Genomic DNA, 20,988 nt, shown 5'->3' with positions numbered 1-20,988 from the left:
CAGCCCCTCTGCCCCCCACTACTTGAACTGGCCCTATGAGGCAATCCTCAAAAGTTGTCATGGCCTATTTTTTTTGTATTACTTTCTGGCAAATAATAACATGTCTTGTATTGTGTTGAAATTTTATTTTTATGAAGTATTTATATTTAAACAATTATATGAAGTACATACATTTGCAGCCAAATTTTTGTCACCTGACGAGCTCGAGATCAAACAGTGACAGTCAATGCACGAGCAGAATACTGTAGTGTAGTTAACAACAGCAAAATGACGAGTGTTAAAGTACAAAAAGTTGACAGAGTGCAGAGTTTTCAAAGAACAGTGGACGACCGATTATATTTTTGTTCAGTGTAAGGACCGTGCAGTTTGTCTGATATGTAAAGAAAGTGTGGCGGTTTTCAAAGAATATAATCTGCGTCGTCACTACAAAACCCGCCACAAAGAGTATACTAGCTTGCGAGGGCAAACGAGAGAAGACAGGATTCGGCAGATGAAAGGTGGACTAGCTGCTCAACAGGATGTATTCCTTCGTCGGCCGACGTGACCCTGGCCCCCCATCACAGCCAGGAGCGATGATGTGGCCCCCAGAGAAAAAAAGTTTGGTGACCCCTGCCCTAACCCCTCATACACTACATAGACCTGTACTATTTGCTACACTATATTGTGCACTCATTCACACAGCAATTCAGACATGCAGCTCATGACACTGGCGTCTGGATGAAAAAAGTCTGTTAAACTCTGATAAAATGTGGTATGAATAGAGTTGAACTATGTATAAAGATTTTGCCAGCTGTGGAAATTACTAATCTTTTAACAAGCTCAGTTAAGTGGCTCGTGTTAGTAACTTTACACCATAATGGTTTATGTAAATGTATTTTCTTCATATTCAGGATCAACAGTGCGATAAACCAGCACTTCTATCTGCTTTCATGTCATGTTGTCTTCATTTAAACACCTCACTGCGCTGTTGTTTTTACAACTCTAGTAATGCATTGAGATAGAGTATATTGACCGGTCTACTGACTAGTGCTGCCCACCACTTTCCAAGGTGCACTGTCGGAAATTTTGAGAGGACTACTTTTTCATCTGCTGGACATTTGGACACCACTAAAAATGATATGACCCCCAAATAGTGCCCTAAGTAGGGAATAGTTTGGACATTCGGACACAGCCAGAGAGTGTATTTATACGAATGCTTCAAAGGTAATTGGTCGGGAGGCAAAGGTAGCAGGCTGTGATTGGCTGACAATTACAGACAGGAAACAGGAACCAAGTGGAAGAAAATGTCACTATCTAAAAGCGTGACACAATTTTAAAATAGCCAGGAAAAATACAATTTCCTGGATGATTGAAGCAAAAATATATAGTAACCCGGCTAGCAGAGACCAGTCCGTTATCACAGACATCTGCTTGTGTGGTCACGCCTTTATGTCAGATGCCCTTCCTGATAGTAGTTTATTTATTCAAAGCACAGCGCCTCATGATTGTTATAAATATCTGTGTCAGTCATTCTCAGGTGGTCTGACCATGACCTACTTATGAACCTGACCTATTTTTACACCTATTATTAGAAACATTTGCGAGATTTTTACTACATATTTTGAGTATTGTGAATTAAATTTTACTGTGTCATGTTATTAAAAGAGGTCTAGAGAAAATACACGAATGAATCTACACTGACATGTTTCCAGTGACCCAATTTTGGGGACAAATCCCAGTCCTGGAGGAAAAGGGATTTTGAACTCTTCAAATCAGAAACTGTCTGTCTGAGTGGTCAAAAAGTGTATTTTTATCTTTTGTACTGTATTGTTTGAGTTGGGTTAGATTAGACTAGGTTGTACAAATACTGCTGTAAATTATTATCTTTAGACTATTATTAACAGGCACAGTCCCACACCTGAATGAAAATGTATTTTGTAGCATATTCTGTTAGAGAAACTGTATTCTGAATCTTTTTGTAAAAACACAACATTAAAATAACTTAACATTTTTTTTGCACTGCCTGTTATGAATGTCTTTATCACTGAATACTGAAGTGAAAACACACTCACTACAAGAACAGTGTTTCTTACTATTATTAGAGTTTAAACGTCAAATTACATGAAGAAGTACTGCATGTATTCCTTTCATTTTAGGATTGTAACTGTATACTGAACAAAACCAAATGACGGACTAACAACAACTTAATATTATTCAAAATTTCTATTCCACATAGTTTTGGTACATGTAGTTAATTCCAAACACTGCAAACAGCCTCACCAATTACTGTATTTTTCAGACTATAAGGCTCACCAGATTATAAGGCGCAATATCAATAAATTTGAATTATCTCGTCTATTTTCATACATAAAATGCACCGGATTATAAGGCGCATTAAGTGAAACAAACGGACTGATACTGAAGCCCAGGCGTCCACGATCCATTAGCAGATCGTGGCGTAATTCGCCTGCCGTTGCCTCCCTGTCTTGGTGAATGTGAAATTATGAATGTGGGTAGATCATTTAAGTTCTTTTTTTTTTTCTATGATAATAATGTGTTTAATGCAGCTTTGCACACATTTCTTTATGTTTTATAGAAACAAAATTTAAAACCACATGGCTAATTGCATAAACTATAAGCACTGGCAAAAAAACAGCTCGCTCCTTGTGCACTGATGTGGTCAGCTCCTGTTGGACTTACTTCACGAGGCTCCTGACTATGGTAACTGTAATGCTCTGACAATCCACCAAGATTTGCAGCTTCATAGCTTACCAAAGTGGTACTAAAATATTTCGACAGAATTTTGAGCGCCGTGTACCACATAAAATCAGGTCGGGGTCAGTAAGCACAAAAATTAATACCGGATTATAAGGCGCACTGTCGATTTTTGAGGAAATTAAAGGATTTTAAATGCGCCTTATAGTCTGAAAAATACTGTACTCAAATATCACACTCACAAGCAAGGTGGGTGAAATGTCTTACCCAAGGACACAGCACACACAAGAAATTTCTTTGAACCACCAACCATTCATTTATAAGTCCATTCCTCTACCATTTCAATATTGCCAATTTTCTACATCCACTAACACTGAGGTTTAACTCATATTAGCAAGGTGGGTAAAATGCCTTGCCCAAGGACACAACACTCGCAGCCAACCATTAAGTTATAACCTCCTCATATTGCCCCTTGACTATGTGCTAACACTGGGGCATACAATTTAACTTATGAGTTCAAAGTCATTTTTTATACAGGTTTGAAAGTAGCCCTGAACATTTTTGGTAAACACTCTTCTAAGAATATTAAACCCAAAAGTGCCCTGAGCTTCTAAAAACGTGTGAAATATCAGTCCCCAAGCACCAATACCATCACCCGCTCTGAACTACCACCGAAATACTTTCTTGTCCCCGGCTTTAAAGTACACTTTTCATGTAAATAGAAGGACTTCAAATGGAGCCAATCCCCTCTGGACTGTGCGCGTGCTGCCTTCAGGTACCCTCAGATAAGTGGGACTCACCATTGTCTGTGGACACCATGATAGTGTTCGGAGTGGTGTCCCGAGCCGCTCCTCCGTTCTCGAATGCGCCGTAGCCCTCGCTCTCCTGCAGTTGCCAGTTGAGACCGAAAAGGTGCATAGCTGGAACACAAATACAGGAGAATATGTTAGCCTAAAGTGTGAACTACGCAAAAGGAGATGTTTATGGGTCAGTGAAGATTATGGGAGAAAGGGACGAAACAAAAAATGAAGCAACATCAAGATAAACCAAATAAATAAATAAATATCAATCAGTCAGTTGGTTCCAAAATGTTACAACAACTGCTGCTATAGAAGTTGGCATCACAATACTAACATTTCAAACTCAATTTCAGTACTAAGGAATATACTCGGCACTCTGTACGGATTCTAGTATCACAAAAAATAATGATAATAATAATAATTTCATAATAGCAGTTTCTTTTTACTACCATGTGGCCTTTTATCTGTGTAATGCCTCATTCGTTCAGATAGGATTCATAGTGGTCCATCTTTCTAAAGCTATTCAGGAAAGGTTCATTTCTGTCCTCTGAATGTGACTCTTTTAGTATTGAACCCTGCTCAAATGAGTTTCTAGTTTCGAGACAAGTTTTAGTGACAATTAGTATCTGGCTTTTTATACTTTCGACAACCCTAATTTGTAGTAGAGCAACTCATTTGCTGGAATACTGACAGCTTCAATCAAATGGATACAAATTGAGGTGACAACCAAGATTGCCAAAATGGATGAAACTATCAAAAAAAAAAGTCTAAAAGATAAAAACATTTTGAATAATAATTAAACTATGTGTAGTCTGCACTCTTACAATTAAAAAAACTAACAAATACACAATCGCAACTGAACCCAGGTGACCAGTCATGAGTTTAGCTTGTGCTCAAAATTTGTAGCAAAATGACTATGTGACACTATCCTACGTGCATCACTGATTAAGAAAATAAAATTGGAGAACGAAGAAAGTACAGAGAAGTAGGCGTATGGCCCGCGGCGGTGAAAATGGGGGCTGATCGGCAATATGGCGTCTGGTAAATAAGTGATTAAAGATTGCTCAAACGTGCATGAATCACTCCTAATACAACTCTGAGAGGGTAAATAAGAAGATGAAACAACTGTGACATGGTTACAAGCTCTGAAAAGTCAATTTTACATAATAGGGCCTCTTTAAACCATATGGGACATACAAGCATTTTAATTGGCATGACAGTGTTATAATTTTGTCCGTTACATATTTGAAAATGTTTGCACTACCAGGGTCAAAGTAAAATTAAAAAGTAAAAAAGTAGGATTAGAAAATTGTACAAAAATCTCTAAAATACTTAAAATTTGGTGTCAAAATCTGTTCATTTGAGTAACACTAACCCATGTATGAACCTGTAACATTTCTATTTCTAAACCTTCCACTTCAAATTTCAGTTTTTGCTTAGAATCGCCCGGACCCCACACGGAGAGATTTGGGACTTTATTATAGTGTAAAAAACATGGCTTAGCAGTCTGCTCCTGTATCCAGGGACCAGAGTGTACAGCATCAAAGCAGGCCCGAGGCGGCTCCACTGACACAGGGAGATCCCGGGCTCACCTCACCCGCCCACACCTCACCGTCTTTGGGCAGGGCCGCTCAGACTGCAGCCTGTTTGAAGACGGCACTCTGGTTCTCCATGGGGCTACGTGTGCACTCAGCCCTCAGGCACACTCTCCAAAGCAGATGTTGAAAATCATCTTTGTTATTCTTCTGCTCAAATTGAGACGTAACCTTATTTTTCTAAAGGCGATAATAATAAGTGAGCTTGGTGCAAAATAAAAAGATGCTTGCTGGTTTATTCCGAGCACATCGCAGTCTTTTAAAGAGAGAGATTAGCATTTTTCCTCAGAATGTTTTTCTTCTAAACGCCTAAATCTAACTGTGTGCTGCCTTCATTGGCCTCTGCGATTTTCAGTAGTTGGTGACATGACAACAGACTGCTTGTCTCCATGGAGTGCATTGCATAGCCTATAATGTTTCACAGTATGGCATTACACTTATCCATCTCCATGAAACAAGCAGGAGATGCCTAAAGGCCACGTTACAGATCGTGTTTGTGTAGAAGTAACCCCACAAGGTATTCTTCAACAATAAAAACACGGAATAAATGGAAGATATGTTTAATGCCACGCCATGGTGCACGCAAAGCAGTAGCCATGGCGGTAACTAAGTGGCCAACCTGCATAAAAGTGACATAATGCATTTTTAAATCCAGATGAAACCCTAATAAGTACTCATTTCACTAGTTCAGTGTAATTTGTATAATATGGTTATATAGTTAATTCTGTATTCCTGCACTGTGGCATTGTTGTCTCTTCAATGCTTACATTATTACTTACTTTTTATATTTTGCAATAGGAGTATTTATCTTGTACCTCTTTGATTGTCTTTGGGTAGAAGGAGGCAGTTAAAGTGCCCATGACAGGTTAGACTAATCATTTTATTAAGATCATTATATTTAAGATTTCTGCAAAAAAAAAAAAAATAAAAATCCACACTCATTTTCCCAATGTGCCCATTTTTCAGTTTTACAATTTTACTTCCAGGTTAGAGATCGTTAGCCAGGCTGGTGCCACCTAGAGCCTCCGCTCAATTTAATTTCTCTCCAGCGACTAGGTTAGGAAACGAAATACACTAGACGGTTTGCAAGAACCCCAGAAGTGCAAGTCCGGGCACCAGCCAATCAGCGAAGAGCCATACATTCAGTGTTGGTGATTATTCCCAAGATCGAGGATTTAACCAAGAGAATGTTTGGTGAATTTTATCAAGGGTTTCCCCTTTACTTTAACGTTATTGTCCTTCTTCCTACGGGATTTGGGAACAGCTTAATATACCAGTTAGGCCCGTTAGTGGCACATTACATACGTGACTATCAAATTGACAGTCGAGCGAACAAATCCTAATGCTGCAAGGCCAGACAGCTTCCACAAAGTGAAACCGGCCGATGAATCAGGCGAAGAGATCGTGACATCACACTAGGGTATTTATACCTGTTACCTATAATCTACACAGAAATTATTATCTGAACAAATACAAATATAAGAAAACATTTTTATTTTGTTGAACTCATGTAAAGTATCAGAACTTAACTTGCTGATCTTGGATAGAATTCTCCCTAGTGTGATGCCATCAATATGTTTTAGAACTCTATAACCTGTAATATATTTTTCAACTTTTCTACACAAATTGTTTCTCGATTGATGCAATAAAATAATTCATATTTACAATAGCTATAATCCCACCAAATTAGAGAATCATTAAAATCTTTAAAACATAGGCTAACCACAATGGCACAGAGAGAACATGTATGTAATGTCATCTCTTTTGTGGAAGGGGACATTAGCCTTTTCCGTGCATTTGGTCTTGGTTAGAATCCAGTCAGTAGTTGGGTCTACTCTGGGATTAGTCCTGGTTTAGTTCTGATATAGTCCCAGTTTAGTCCCGGGTTCAGTCTCAGTTCAGTCCCAGTTTTGACGTGGTGCGTTTATAACTAAGACAGTCTCCTCCCTATGGACTACTGTGTTATTACAAACAGCCCAATTGATGCCATCTTTCTTCCCAGACACCGCTTCCCCCTCTCTTTCTTTATCTCTCTCTCCTCCACCTCTCCTTACCCTCCCTCTCTCCTCCTTTCTCTCCATCCCTTTCTCCTCTTCTCACCCTGTACCATGTTTATGCTGACTGCTTGATGAATAGCTGCACCGCTGATTTGGCGTTTTACGATATAAAGGGGCGAAGAGGGAGTTTGTTTTTTTTCTGCTTTGCCGACTAGTCAATCCACAGGCTCGCACCAGCTCTAATTAAACTGACAATATAATAACAACACTTCTTTTTATCATGGGACAAGCCTGATGCCCTCCCAGACACGGTTATGCGCTAGATTAAAAGATACAAGCAGATTTCTACTCTTGTTAAATCCCAAATGTGGGGCAACAATTAATATCTGCCCTGCGGGTGGTGCTGGCTTCTTGCAGGTGAATGGGCTTGTGAGGTAATTAAGGGTGTTTTATTAAAGGCTCTATGACAGTTTTCATGTTTTTCTAGTACTTTCTCTGTTTGGTGGGATAAAACCTGTGGTAAATATGTTTCATAGAGGTTCATAGATGTTAAGTTTGTGATAAAATGATGTGGAAAAAAGAACAAAAGTACAGAAAGGATGAGTTCTAAAATGGCATATCTGTCATCAACACTGAAAATTGTATCTAAAATTCAGGGACAATTTAAGCAAAAAAGTGGTATTAAGTGGTATTTTTCCTTACAAACAAAACATTGCTTTAACAAAATTATTATGCTTTTTTTTTTTTTTTATTGAGTCAAAGTCATAAAATATTCTTGGCTGAGATTATAGTAGACACAATATTTATGTTTCATTTCCTAATCCATTCATGTTTCGTTTCCTAATCCATTTTTCATTTTCATCCATTTTTCCCCTGGCCTGATTCATCAGTCGGTTTCACTTCGTAAAAACCATCTGATCTTACAGTGTTAGAATTTGTTTGCTTGATGATGGGCGGCTACTTTTTATCATTTAACCAATTGCTGCTATTTGATAGTCACGTATGTAATGTGCCACTAACGGGCCTAGCTGGTATATTAAGCTTTTCCCAAATCCCGTAGGAAGAAGGACAATAACGTCTTTCCCCTTGATGAAATTCACCAACAAAATCTTTATTCTCGCTTTAAATCTGGCTTTAAATCCTCGATCTCGGGAATCGTTGACAACACAGAATATATGGCTCTTCGCTGATTGGCTGGTGCCTGGACTTGCACTTCACGGCGTTTTTGCGAAGCGTATAGTGTATTTTGATTCCTGACCTAGTCGCTGGAGAGAAATAAAATTTAGCGGAGGCACTAGGTGGCGCCAGCGTGGCTGTTTTTCCCCTACCCTTGTGCTAAAACAAGGTGTTAAAGGTATATTAAGATGTTTTTTAATATACCTTTAACAAAATGAAAATGTTGTCATCTATTTTTATTTGTCTAATCATAAATACTGTGTAAGTTGGGGCGACAGTAGCTCAATTTGTAGAGTGTTTCTCCACTGATCTGAAGGTTGGTGGGTGGCCCATAGGTGAATGCTTTCATTGTGTCCTTGGGCAAGATACTTAACAAACCGCGCCCCCACAGTCTGCATACATTAGTGTATGAATAGGCAAGAGGTTCCTTGATGTAAAGCACGTTGAGTGTTTAGAAGGTAGAAAACTGCTATATAAAAAAAGTGACCATTCCATCCCCCAGGAAGTGACCAAGTTAAATGAGCTTTGCCTAACATTGTTTACAACATGTTACAACATGGTCATTAACCAGGAAGTAAAATGATCAATCCAAAAAAAAAAAAGACAAAAGTGCAAGATTTTTTAATACAGTCTGTAACACTAACATTTGAATGAAATTAGTAATCTAACCTGTCATGTGGAGTTTAAGGCGTTTTTGGAGATTGATTTCATTCGAATGAACATTAAAAAACACAGGGCTGTATTTCACTTTTGACAGACATACAGTGAATTTATAAATATGCAACACGGCATAGTCAGAAGAGAAGACAGATGTTGCGCTAGTGGCTTTATTGTCCTCGTTTCTAAACAGTGTGTCCACGTCATGGGGAGAGCGTTTGAATAATGGACTCTGCAGAAAACTGATAGGAGACCGGTCGAAAAGCACGCGCACAGAAGAGAAGCCAGCCGTTGCTACTTCTCTTTTATATTGATATTTTGCAGTGACGTCGCGCTGGGGTGTTCTACATGTGTCTCTATGGTGGTATCTTCAGCAGTTACCATGGCGACACAATGCGCACATGACCAAACAAATCCGTGTATCATTCGTTCATTCGCTTTTCAATATAAAACCAAAAATAAGAAAAAGAAAAAATAACTGTTTTCTTCATTATTTGTCTCCAAAACCAAAATGAAAAAAAATGGATAATGATTAGTTTTTTCAGTTTTTGATTTTATGTTTAAATGAAGAATGGAAAAAACGGATAATGGCCATTTCCCGTTTACCTAACTCCCGTGACTTGAGATGTCAGACTTTTGCGCTGCATACAGACTGATCCAAGTCCGGTACCAGAGCGGGACCAGACTGGGACCAGAGCAGGACCAGGGCAGACTCTTTGATTCTGAGCCTCGGCTTTGAGCTCTGGTCCTGCCGTGGGCTCTGAGCCTCCGGTCTGGTCTCAGTCTCAGTCCCGGTCTCAGTCTCAGTCTGGTCCCGGTCTAGTCCCGGCCTGGTCCCGGCCTGGTCTCGTTCTCAGTCCCAGTCTGGTCCTGGTCTGGTCCCGGTCTGGTCCCGGTCTGGTCCCGGCCTGGTCCCGGCCCGGTCCCGGCCTGGTCTCGTTCTCAGTCCCAGTCTGGTCCCAGTGTGGTCCTGGACATGGATCAGTCCTGGTTCAGTCCGTATGCAGTGCAAAAGTTTGGTATCGCAGTCACGGAAGTCACGTAAACGGGAAATGGCCTTTATCCGTTTTTTCCATTCTTCATTTAAACACAAAATCGAAAACTGAAAAAAACGAATCATTATCCGTTTTTTCATTTTGGTTTTGGTTTTTTTGTTTTCTTATTTTTGGTTTTATATTGAAAAACAAACAAACAAATGATACACGGATTCAAACATTGTCAAAAATGTATACAATCTATTTTCCGGAGCTTGCGATCTACACATTAACATTCACGGTCCTATTTAGGTGCTTGATTTTCAACAAAAGTGAAAGTGCCTTGGCTATCTTGGGGCTGTAATTACATGGGTGAGAGACTTGTTTAACAGCACGAATCACCTTTTGTAGTTCCACCTAAATCAAATCTTCTTGTGCTAAAAATAAAGCTTCGATTAAAGCCTAACAAGCCTCAGATAGAGCAGTGCTTACAGTTAGCGTCACCCCCACGGGACTGTTGATGACATTAGCTGTAAAATATCAATAGAAATACTAAGGGCTTCGATTGGACTGCGTGATCTAAATTTATTTTGTTAAAAAGAAAGTTACTCCCATCGTGGCCATATGCATTAACGAGGAAAGAAGCAAAGAGCAGAACTGATTGACAGGATACCAGCTTGCACCTATCAAGTGAGGATCAAATCTATCTAAGAATGTAGAGTAAGCCGTTATGTATCAATACTTTGTTTACAGTAAGAGGGAAAAAAGGGAAAATCTATGCACGTTACAGCAGAATACTAATAATGCCCTATAGTCCTGGTACTGAAACTACGGACTCCCTTTACCATGCCCCTCTGACATTTATCACAAGCTTCAGACACACCACTGTGGAGTGTAGACGCATGCGGGCCGGTCACTGGACACTCTAAGCATAAGTCACTGGTACACTGTCATTTACAAGGCTCTGTGTGTTCTCCCTCTGTATCTCTATGCATTTATTCAACAAAGAGCAGATGGATGATATTCTTAGCGATCTGAAGACTCAGTGCTACTTTCTGTACAGAAACTGGCAAAGTTGGTAGAAAACTCAAAGAACTGGTCCCAATAGGTCTGTTTAAATGAATGCTGAAAGGGTTGGAAATAAGATCCATGGTTTTGTAACAAGTATATTCTTTTGACTGTCTAAATTTATAGTATGTTGGTACATTGTTTAAGATGTGGTGCCAACTCTACTGGGCTGAAGGTAAAAAGGGGGCTACTACGTGACGTCACAAGGTGGAACAGAGCGTTTTGAGCTTTGGAGATGTAAACAGACTAATAATAAAGGATTAATGAAAGGTGAGAATGAAACAAAACACAACTCCAGATATGTTTTTCATGAGGTAACAACATAAGATGTCTGAAATCCAAAGGTGGGACGTTATGTTAACGTTATGGGAAGTTCTTGTTTTGCAAGTCTCAAGTCTTTGACCTCGAGTCCGAGTCAAATCAAATACAGGCAAGTCCCAGTCGAGTCACAAGTCACTGGCCCTTAAGTCCAAGTCAAGTCCAAGTTGTCTGCTTTGAGCTTCAAGTCATTTCAAGTCTTTAAACCAAAGCACCAGATTTTTGCAGTTTATATGATTTTTGAACTAAATTGTATGTAAAAAAAAGTCATGGTATATTTACATATGAGTATTTATATGAGTTTATTGAGTTATATTTTTTCCTTTTTAAATGTCTTGACAAGATCTCAGTGTGAATTATTATGGCCATAATAGAAAGAATTAAGATTTAAAAGTGGTTAATAATAGTCATTTTTTCTGGCAGTCTGCACTGAAATGGAAGTATCATGTTTTTTTTGTAGTTCCCTCTGTTTTACTGTATTGTACTGTATATTACTGCATCACAGTACTTCAGTTACTACCAAAGTAACAAACAGAGAAGTGGGACAGACATGTTCCAGTTTGTTCCTATAAACTGAAGCACTGCGTGTGTCAGTTGTAAGAGAAAGAGTTTTTAGGACGATTTTTAGGAGAATCATCAAGTCCTCATCAAGTCTCAAGTCACTGACCTTCAAGTCCAAGTCAAGTCCATTTTATCAAGTCAAGTCTCAAGTCCTAAAAAATAGTGACTCAAATCTGACTCGAGTCCAAGTCAATTTTGCGTAACCTTGGACCTTTAATGGCATTCTGTGGAGCATTCAGTGGAAACCAGTAATATCTTCATGGAGACAAGCAAATGACAGTGCACACAAAAAGTTACACAGTGTATCTTTAAGCTCAGAAACTAGCACCATACCAACCAAACTTTTTTTTAATTGCACGGAGAACGTATTGATTTGCACATGCAGTCCGAGATAAAACAGCACGTATACATCTTGTGCATTAGCATTAGCATTAGCGCGCGCCTGGGGGAAACGCGCGTCTGTGGACATCTTTGAGCCTGTCACTTCGCACCTGTCACTTTGCACCTGCCATCCGCGACATCTCGTCTCATTAAGCACACGCGAGCTCGTACGACGCTGCTGCCGATGTAATGAGCGCGCCCCCAGCCTCACTCAGGGGATATCACTGTCTGTGTACACTATGTAAAACTGTGGACACAAAGAGACAGTGACTAAATAAAGATAAAGCAATTCCTACGGGGACGGTGCATGAGCGTTGACAATGCTGCGAGGTTAGAAGGGTCAGAGCGTGAGTAGGAGCGCATGTTTTCGCCGCTAATGGCTATAACATGTATTCGAGATGTCAGTAAGAATGGTGGTATGCAAGGAATGATAAAAGTCTTGTTTGATGCATGGATTCCACCCAGGAAGTTTTTCTACTTCTTGTTATCCATCACTGTCGGTCAATCAGAGCCCACTACACCAGTCACATCGCAAGTTACACAGTCATAACTATAATGATAACTACAGGGATGATAAAAGCTTGAAGTTGTGTTTGATGCACACATTCCACCCACGAAGGTTGTTTTGCTACTTCTTGTGTACTTCTTGTCTTGTTGGTCAATCAGAGTCCACTTCTTCTGTCTCACAGCCAAACAGATCTCAAGTTATACAACTGTATACATTTGAGTGACCAGATTTTCAAAATAACAAAACTGGGACATCCCTGGTTTAGGGTGGTTGGTGATAATAAAATAGTGAAATGAGAGCGTAATTGAGGAAAATTATTTTTATTCTGAATTAAAGCTCTCGTGTTATGAGTTTCTTCTGCTTTTCACAACTTATAGACACCAGTGCAGAGCTTTGCCATGATGGTAAAGCGAACAACTAGCATGCTAACATTCACCTCATCCTTTATTTGTTAAATGAAGGTTTAAACTGCAAAGATGTCTTTACACTTTGGATTAGGGTGACCAAATTTTTTTTAAATAAAAAACTGGTGGTTGGTAATAATAAAATTGTGAAATGAGTGCGTATTTAAAGAAAATTTTTATGCACTCGGTACTAATGTGAGTCAGTATAGTCACTTTTTCTTTGTGTTTTGGTGATTTTTAAGCAGCTTTTCTGTATTTTACCTCAACAAATAACATTGTATGCCTCTCTTTACTGTTACTGTCAAAAATAGGAACACCAGGAACATTTCTTGTATAAAACTGGGACAAATCAGTGATTTTTGGATAAATCTGCTGAGACAAGGGACACAAGGCTCAAAACTGGGACTGTCCTGGGTAAATAGGGACATCTGGTCACCGTAATATACGCGCACTTTCTCCCTTTTTGCAAGTCTTTTGTGTAATGCTAAATAAAGGAATGATAAAAGCTAGAAGTTACTGTATGTGTGATACACAAACTCCAACCTACTTCTACTTATTCATCACTGTCGGCCAATCAAAGTCTGCTACTCCTGTTTCTCTACCAGTCACATCTGAAGTTATACAAGCATATACCTGCACTTTCTCCCCTTTTTGCTAACTATAGGAATGATAAAACCAGGTAGATGCGCGTGATGCACAAATTCCAACCAGGAAAATATGTTTGCTTCTTTTTATTATCCATCACTGTCGGTCAATCAGTCCACCACTCCTGTCTTACAACCAATCACATCTCAAGCCAAACAATCACAAACATGCACTGTTTCCTCTTTTTGCAAGTCTTTTGTGCACTGCTAACTATAGGAATGATAAAAGCTAGAAGTTGTGTTTGATGCACAATTTCCAACCAGGAGGACACATTTTGCTACTTCTTGTTATCCATCACTGTTGGCCAATCAGAGTCCGCTATTCCTGTCCCTCAACCAATCACATCTGAAGTTATACAATCATATACATGCACATGCACTGTCTCTCCCTTCAAGTCTTTTGTGAAAAGCTATAGGAGTGATAAAAGTTAGTAGTAATGTTTGATGCACAAATCCCAACCAGGAAAACATATTTGCTTCTTTTTATTATGCATCACTGTCTGCCAATCAGAGTCTGCTGCCCCTGTCTCTGAAACAATCATATACATGCACTTTCTGTCCCTTCTGCAAGTCTTTTGCACAATGCTAACTATAGGAATAATATCAGCGAAAAGTTACATTTACATAAACAATTTCTAACCAGGAAGACATGTTTTGCTACTTCTTGTTATCCTTTAGAGTCCGCTATGCTTGTCCCTCAACCAATCACCTCCCAAGTTACATAATCATATACATGCACATGAATTGTCTCTCCCTTCAAGTCTTTTGTGCAATGCGCGCTATAGGAATGATAAAAGTGAGTAGTTATGTTTGATGCACAAATTCCAACCAGGAAGACAAGTTCTTGCTGTCCATCACTGTCGGCCAATCAGAGTCCATCCTGTCTTACAACCAAGCCAAACAATCATATACATGCACTGTTTCCTCTTTTTGCAAGTCTTTTGCACAACACTAACTATAGGAATGATAACAGCTAGAAGTTGTGTTTCATGCACTATTTCCAACCAGGAAGACACATTTTGCTACTTCTTGTTATCCGTCACTGTCGGCCCATCAGAGTCTGCTACTCCTGTCTCTGAACTAACCATATATATGCCCTTTCTGTCCCTTCTGTAAGTCTTTTGCACAATGCCAACTATAGGAATGATAACAGCGAAAAGTTACATTTACATACACAACTTCTAACCAGGAAGACATGTTTTGCAACTTCTTGTTATCCTTTAGAGTCCGCTATGCCTGTCCCTCAACCAATCATATCTCAAGTTACACAATCATATACATACACGTGCCTTGATAAAAGTGACTAGTTATGTTTGATGCACAAATTCCAGCCAGGAAGACAAGTTTTTATTATCCATCACTGTCAGCCAATCAGAGTCCACTCCTCCTGTCTTACAACCAATCACATCTCAAGACAAACAATCATATACATGCACTGTCTCCTTTTTTTGGCACATCTTTTGAGCACTGCTAACCATAGGAATGATAAAAGCCAGAAGTTTGTTAGATGCACAAATTCTGTTCAAGAAGACATGTTTTGCTACTTCTTCTGTACTTGTGTCCATGTTCATGTTCTTATCCATCACTGTCGGCCAATCAGAGTCTGATACTCTTATCTTTCAACCAATCGCATCTCAAGTTACACAGCTACAAGTTATGTTTGAAGGACAATTTCCAATCAGGAGGACAAGTTTTGCTTCTTCTTGTTATCCATCACTGTCGGACAATCAGATTCTCCCTTCTTTACACTGTCACTGTTGTTTATAAGCCAGCTCAACCTCTCCATTTTCTCTTTCACACACAATGGAGCCCTACACACAATTACGCTATCTAGGTACTCATGTGTTATGTTTTGTAGAAGGTTCCAGGATGAATTTAACAGAAGTTTGGAATATTTGGAATAGACTGGTACAAGGTAAGCTTAACTGGAATAAAAAACACCGTCTATACACATGGATTTCTGCACCCTAAGGAAAATATAGATAATATTTTTAGTGGGAGAAGTTAGGAAAAGTTAAGCGAAAAGTGTGACTATGTCTGTCATTGTGGTTGAGTAAAGAATTCCTATAGGGTATGCAAAAATGTGCAGAGGCTCTGTGAAGTGACAAGTGTGGTAGCGCAAACAAGTCCAAGTTTCCAAAAAAGAGAATAAAAATGATATGCGAATGGTTTCCCTGTTAGTATTACTGGAGTATGTGTTTATATGAATTATTTCCATTGTTTAATCGAAATTCATTCAGTATTTTTGTCTTAATTTATGTGATAAAATTATAATTGTAGTAACATGTTTTAAAGTGCCCATATTATGCTATTTTCTGATCTATGTTTTAATATTGTTTCGTCGTGACAAACCTACCTGGAGTTGTTTTGTTTCATTCACACAAGTTTAACACACAAACCCTGTTCTTCTCTTAAACAGAAAACACTCAGTTCCACCTTGTGATGTCATGAATATATAGGAAGTGCACAACTGTGGTTTTAAACTCCGTACACCTTCACGAGAATCATTTGTAGAATTTCAGCTCTGGAATTGCCAATCTCTACTGAACAAAAGATAAAAGATTGCTGCTAACTACAGCTTCATGACATCACAAAAAGGAAGAGAGCATTTGAGGTTGTGAATGAATCAGGATTACTCAAACTCGAATGTTTTTTGATGACGTAACAACATTATAACCAGGCTAAAAGCTCACAAGAGTCACAAATTACATAGACACATTTTTAGTTTTCGCCTTTTTGCGTTTTTCTATTATTAAATCACAACAGCACGTTAGTAGCATGGGCATTTGGAGGTTTTCCACCAGGTGCCCTTTCGTGTCAAAGCGAGCAGCATTGCCGGTACTTGAGTAGGCAATAGACCTTTTTCACAATGCCCAGAAGTGCCGCGATGTAGGTTAAACGTAACTCCCGGTTAATGCTTTTCTATGTCAATATATCTGTGGAAATGTCACGTTATGGTCATGAATAAAACATAAGTATTAAGTCATTTATTAATAAGTAACTTGTTAACTCAGATTGATTCTAGAATTAAAATTAAAAAGTGATCTTCCTGATGTAGATATTGGCAGAGACAGAGAGATTTGTGCAGTTCAAATGCTACAGATGTTCACATGTCTAACATTTACACTGCACAAATCTCTCTTTTTAATTTAAATTTTTTTTATTTATTTATTCATGTTTATTAAGGACATTACAATCGCATTACACAAGCCAGATGCATTGCTTAGAGTGTTTAAGTACAAGTGCTACTTTTCAACACCTGTCCATATAAAAATATAAACTACATGCATAAAAACAGACAATACATGACAGATAAGTTACATATATTATTATCTTTTAAATTTCTTGTTATTGGTTTCCAATTTTAAAATAGCTGGTAAACAGTTCCACAGTCTGACCCCTTGAAAAGAGAAAGAGGATTGACCAAGAGCTGTTCTGTACATAGGAACAACGCAGTTACTCTTGTGTTAGCTCTGTGTGTACATTTTATGCTCCTGGCAAGTTTTGCGTATAGTGGTGTATTGCAATTAAGACACTTAAAAAAGAATTTAAGATGATTAAAATTGGTGAAATTTTCAAAGTTAAAAAGCTCATGTTTCTTTAAAATTTCACAGTGGTGCCAGTGTTTGGGCTTTTTGTCAAGGACCTTCAGTGTGGTGGAGGAGGCCTGGGACCATGAAGTGATACAGTAAGACAGATGAGAGAAGATCATTGTGTTCATGAATAAGCTCTGTCTATGTTAATATCTGCATCATAAAATTGATTTTTAATTTTAATTCTAGAATCACTCTGAGTTAACAAGTTATTTATGTTTTATTCATGACCATAGCGTTAGTCTTGCTCAGTAGTAGTTCACTAATGCGTCGTCGTTCGCCTTTACGTTTCCGTCTTTCTTACCTTGATAGTTGTGGATAAATTCTTCATGTCCTTTGTCGAACTTGTTGGATGAAGATTTGGTAATGGGCCAGATTTATGAAGCTGTTGGAAAATCAATGACACATTTCCAGATATTTTGCCACAGAAAAGCATTAACCGGGAGTAACCTTTACCCTACATCGCGGCACTTCCGTCTGTTGTGAAAAAGGTCTATTCATGTGAAGTATCTTGCCCAACAACAAACAACAAAGCCCCATATGTGGTTAAAAGGTATTACGATGCATTTGAGTGATGACACTGTTCACAATTAGTATCATTTTAAAAGCGAGTAGATATGAAAATGGTTGTTTTTGTTATATTTTATTATAAATCTAAAATCATATGAGTCTGAAATAGCCAACATCATTTCCTGAGCCATGCTGTCGACTCGTTGCAAATCATACAGGGAGAGTCATGTCAAGGACCAATTACAGATCCGACTTGGGAACATTTAGTGAGAGAGACCCCCGCTGTTCACGTGCACGGCCCTGCCCGCGTGCACGCCCTCCGCCCACGTGCGCGCTCGCCAACACACACGCATGCGGCCCACACGGATCCCTCACGCTCGAACACACCTCAGTGCCTCATTAAATTAGAGACGTGCTGCGCTAGGCCGTTAGCCGCTAGCGCTCATGGTGAGGACAGGAGCAAAGGGTCATGGGAGAGTGCTGGCTAATCGACAGGAGCTCGCCCGCCCGCGTGTGTGCATACATGTGTGCAGCCGATAGCGTAAGAGGATCAACGCCCATGGAAACTGTCACACACCACTGGGCTTTTTCTCCAACAAAAACCTTTTTAGGAAATTTCGAGGAATTAACAGGGGGTTATTTGGTACTTAACAAATTCACCAAAACTATGAGATTAATTCAGTCACCAAAAAGCACACGACGGGGACATGCGAGCTAGTGTGTGATTTTCGGCTAAAAGGGATGTTTCGATCCAAAGCAGGGTGACCAGACGTTCCTATTTACCCGGGACAGTCCCAGTTTTGAGCCATGTGTTTCCTGTCCCAACAGATTTACCCAAAACCACTGATTTGTCCCAGTTTTATAAAAGAAATGTCCCATGTGTCCCTATTTTTGACCAATCTGATCCCTGCCAATAGTAAAGCGGGGCATACACTGTCATTTGTTTAGGTAAAATACAAAATAAACTGCTTAAAAGTGACCGAAACACAAAGAAAATGTGACTATACTTACTCACATTAGTGCCGAGTGCGTAACAATTTTCCTTAATCACGCTCTCATTTCACAATTTTATTATTTACTACCAACCACCAAAAAACAGAGATGTTTCCAGTCTTTTATTTTGAAAATCTGGTCACCCTAATCCAAAGTGTAGAGACAATTTTGCAGTTTAAACCTTGATTTAACAAATAAAGGATGAGGTGAATGTTCGCATGCTAGTTGTTTGCTTTACTATCATGGCAAAGCTCTGCACTGGTGTCTGTGAGTTGTGAAAAGCAGAAGAAACGTATAACATGAGAGCTTTAATTCAGAATAAAAATAATTTCATTCTGAATAAACCTTAATTCCACTTTAAAAAGACCATGTAAACACTCAACTCCTAATGAAAAGGATTATTCAGAATTAAATTCATTCTGGAGTAAGTGGGTGGTTTATTCTGTTTTTAAATCCAAATTCATTTATTCCTTGATCACGTAAACGTTTATTCTTCATAAAAATAATTCCGGGTGTTCAGAACAAGCTCGTTGGGTCGCCCTTCTGACACGACCCAGACGATGCGGCTTCGGACTTTCACCCACGTCTCTTTGGATTTGCGAGCGGGATGCGGGAGTGGGCTGAAATAGAGCAGCCGTTGACTCAGTTTATCGTCTTCCTCCTCCGCCTCCTCAGCTGACAGACGTAAAGCGTGATAGAATTCTCAAGCTGCGGCTTCATTGTCATCGGAACGTTTGTGTCCGTGGCGTAACGAACGAAACCAAGATGACAAAAAAAAAAAGCCGGTTGCAGCTGAAGTGTGTGTTTTTAAAAACGTCGGTCTCCCTGTCCGATCAGAACCTTTCCCGACCCCAGACGTTGAGCGGAAATAAATAAAGGCGATTTAACGTGTTTTCCATGTAAACTGCAATTCAGAATTATTGTTTCCATGTAAACTCAAAGGAGAACATTTAAATTCAGAGCTATTTAATTCAGAATTTAAAAAAACATAATGTCAAAATGGCCAATGAATGATAATTTTGGACCACTGCAAACCGTTTTGTTTTTAAATCAGGTACAGTGCCTTTAATTGAGGGTTATCTGGCGCTTTTAACAAATTCACAAAAGCGATGAGATTAATTCAGCCTCTGGGAAAGACACAAAGTTCCAGGAAGGCAGTTTAAAATGGTGTTGTCATTCATTTTCATTAGTCTAATCATCACTATTGTGCAATTTAGACAAGCTTTGACCCTTAACATTATGGTTGCTAGGGAACTGTTACGGAATTACCCATTTGTGCTGTCCATGTCCAAGAACTCGAAACCTCTTCAGGAAATTTTTGGGGAACTAACAGGGGGTTAGTTTTCAGTTTTTAACAAATTCACAAAAAGTATGAGATTAATTCAGCCACTGGAAGACACAACATTGACATGATAGTTTCAGCAAAAAGAAAAGTAAAAAGAAAAAAAAGAATACGTTGTGGGTGTTGGCTCGGTACAGCATCCGCACCGTTGGACGCCGCGGTTGAGTGACGGGCCGCTATGCTAGGTCAATTCCCCGATAGAGAGACTTGTGTGAAAGTAGTAATTAGTGATTAGAAGATGAAGAGCGGAGTGGAGGAGAGGCCCTGATGAGGCGTATTCAAAGATCCGTGCAGCGGGGAGGATGGGCACGATCGATGCAAGACAAAGTCCCCCGCCGAGTTAAAAGCAGGACTCAAATCAACAACCTACCCAGGACATCCAGCTTTTTAGCAGGTCCAAGCGCTACTGCTGGAGCTCTGATAAGCCCCGGTCGCTGTGAGGGGCACCACTGACTACAGGCAGCGCTTAAAAGGCACGAAATGTCTTCAAGGAACGTTCGCAGATGACGGAGAAAAGGGGAGGAAAGATGGCAGGATATTTTTAGTTTTGCATCTAAAAAAGATTATTGTGTCTCAAATGATTTCTCAGAATAAGATAAGAGTGATTTAACTGCTGCTTTATCCTGTTGCCCCATAGACAATAGTTTTGGTTTTGCTGTTGGATGTATTTGTGTGTTTTATTGTGGATTTTATGACAGCGCTTTGTGGTTTGCAGATTAAATGTGGAAGTCAAAACAGAATGGCTCATGCCAGGTTTTAAGAGAAAGTGCCAC

General features: G+C 39.3%; 1 protein-coding gene across 6 annotated transcripts in view; it reads right to left on the bottom strand.

Annotated features, from left to right (window-relative positions):
* The window catches only part of LOC110167606 (teneurin-3-like), a 595,717-nt gene that overhangs the window by 215,812 nt on the left and 358,917 nt on the right, over window positions 1–20,988 (bottom strand). For all 6 annotated transcript variants that reach the window (XM_055158090.1, XM_055158089.1, XM_055158088.1 and 3 more), the window contains one exon: window positions 3,495–3,614. In XM_055158090.1, the coding sequence (XP_055014065.1) occupies window positions 3,495–3,614 (120 nt within the window). The remainder of the gene's footprint in view (window positions 1–3,494; window positions 3,615–20,988) is intronic.

This window comes from Boleophthalmus pectinirostris, unplaced genomic scaffold, assembly GCF_026225935.1.
Source record: "Boleophthalmus pectinirostris isolate CB_2022bp ecotype Guang Dong unplaced genomic scaffold, ASM2622593v1 HiC_scaffold_22, whole genome shotgun sequence".
Taxonomy (NCBI): Eukaryota; Metazoa; Chordata; class Actinopteri; order Gobiiformes; family Gobiidae; genus Boleophthalmus; species Boleophthalmus pectinirostris.
Note: the sequence above shows the minus strand (reverse complement) of the source record. Positions and strands in the feature narration are given on the sequence as shown.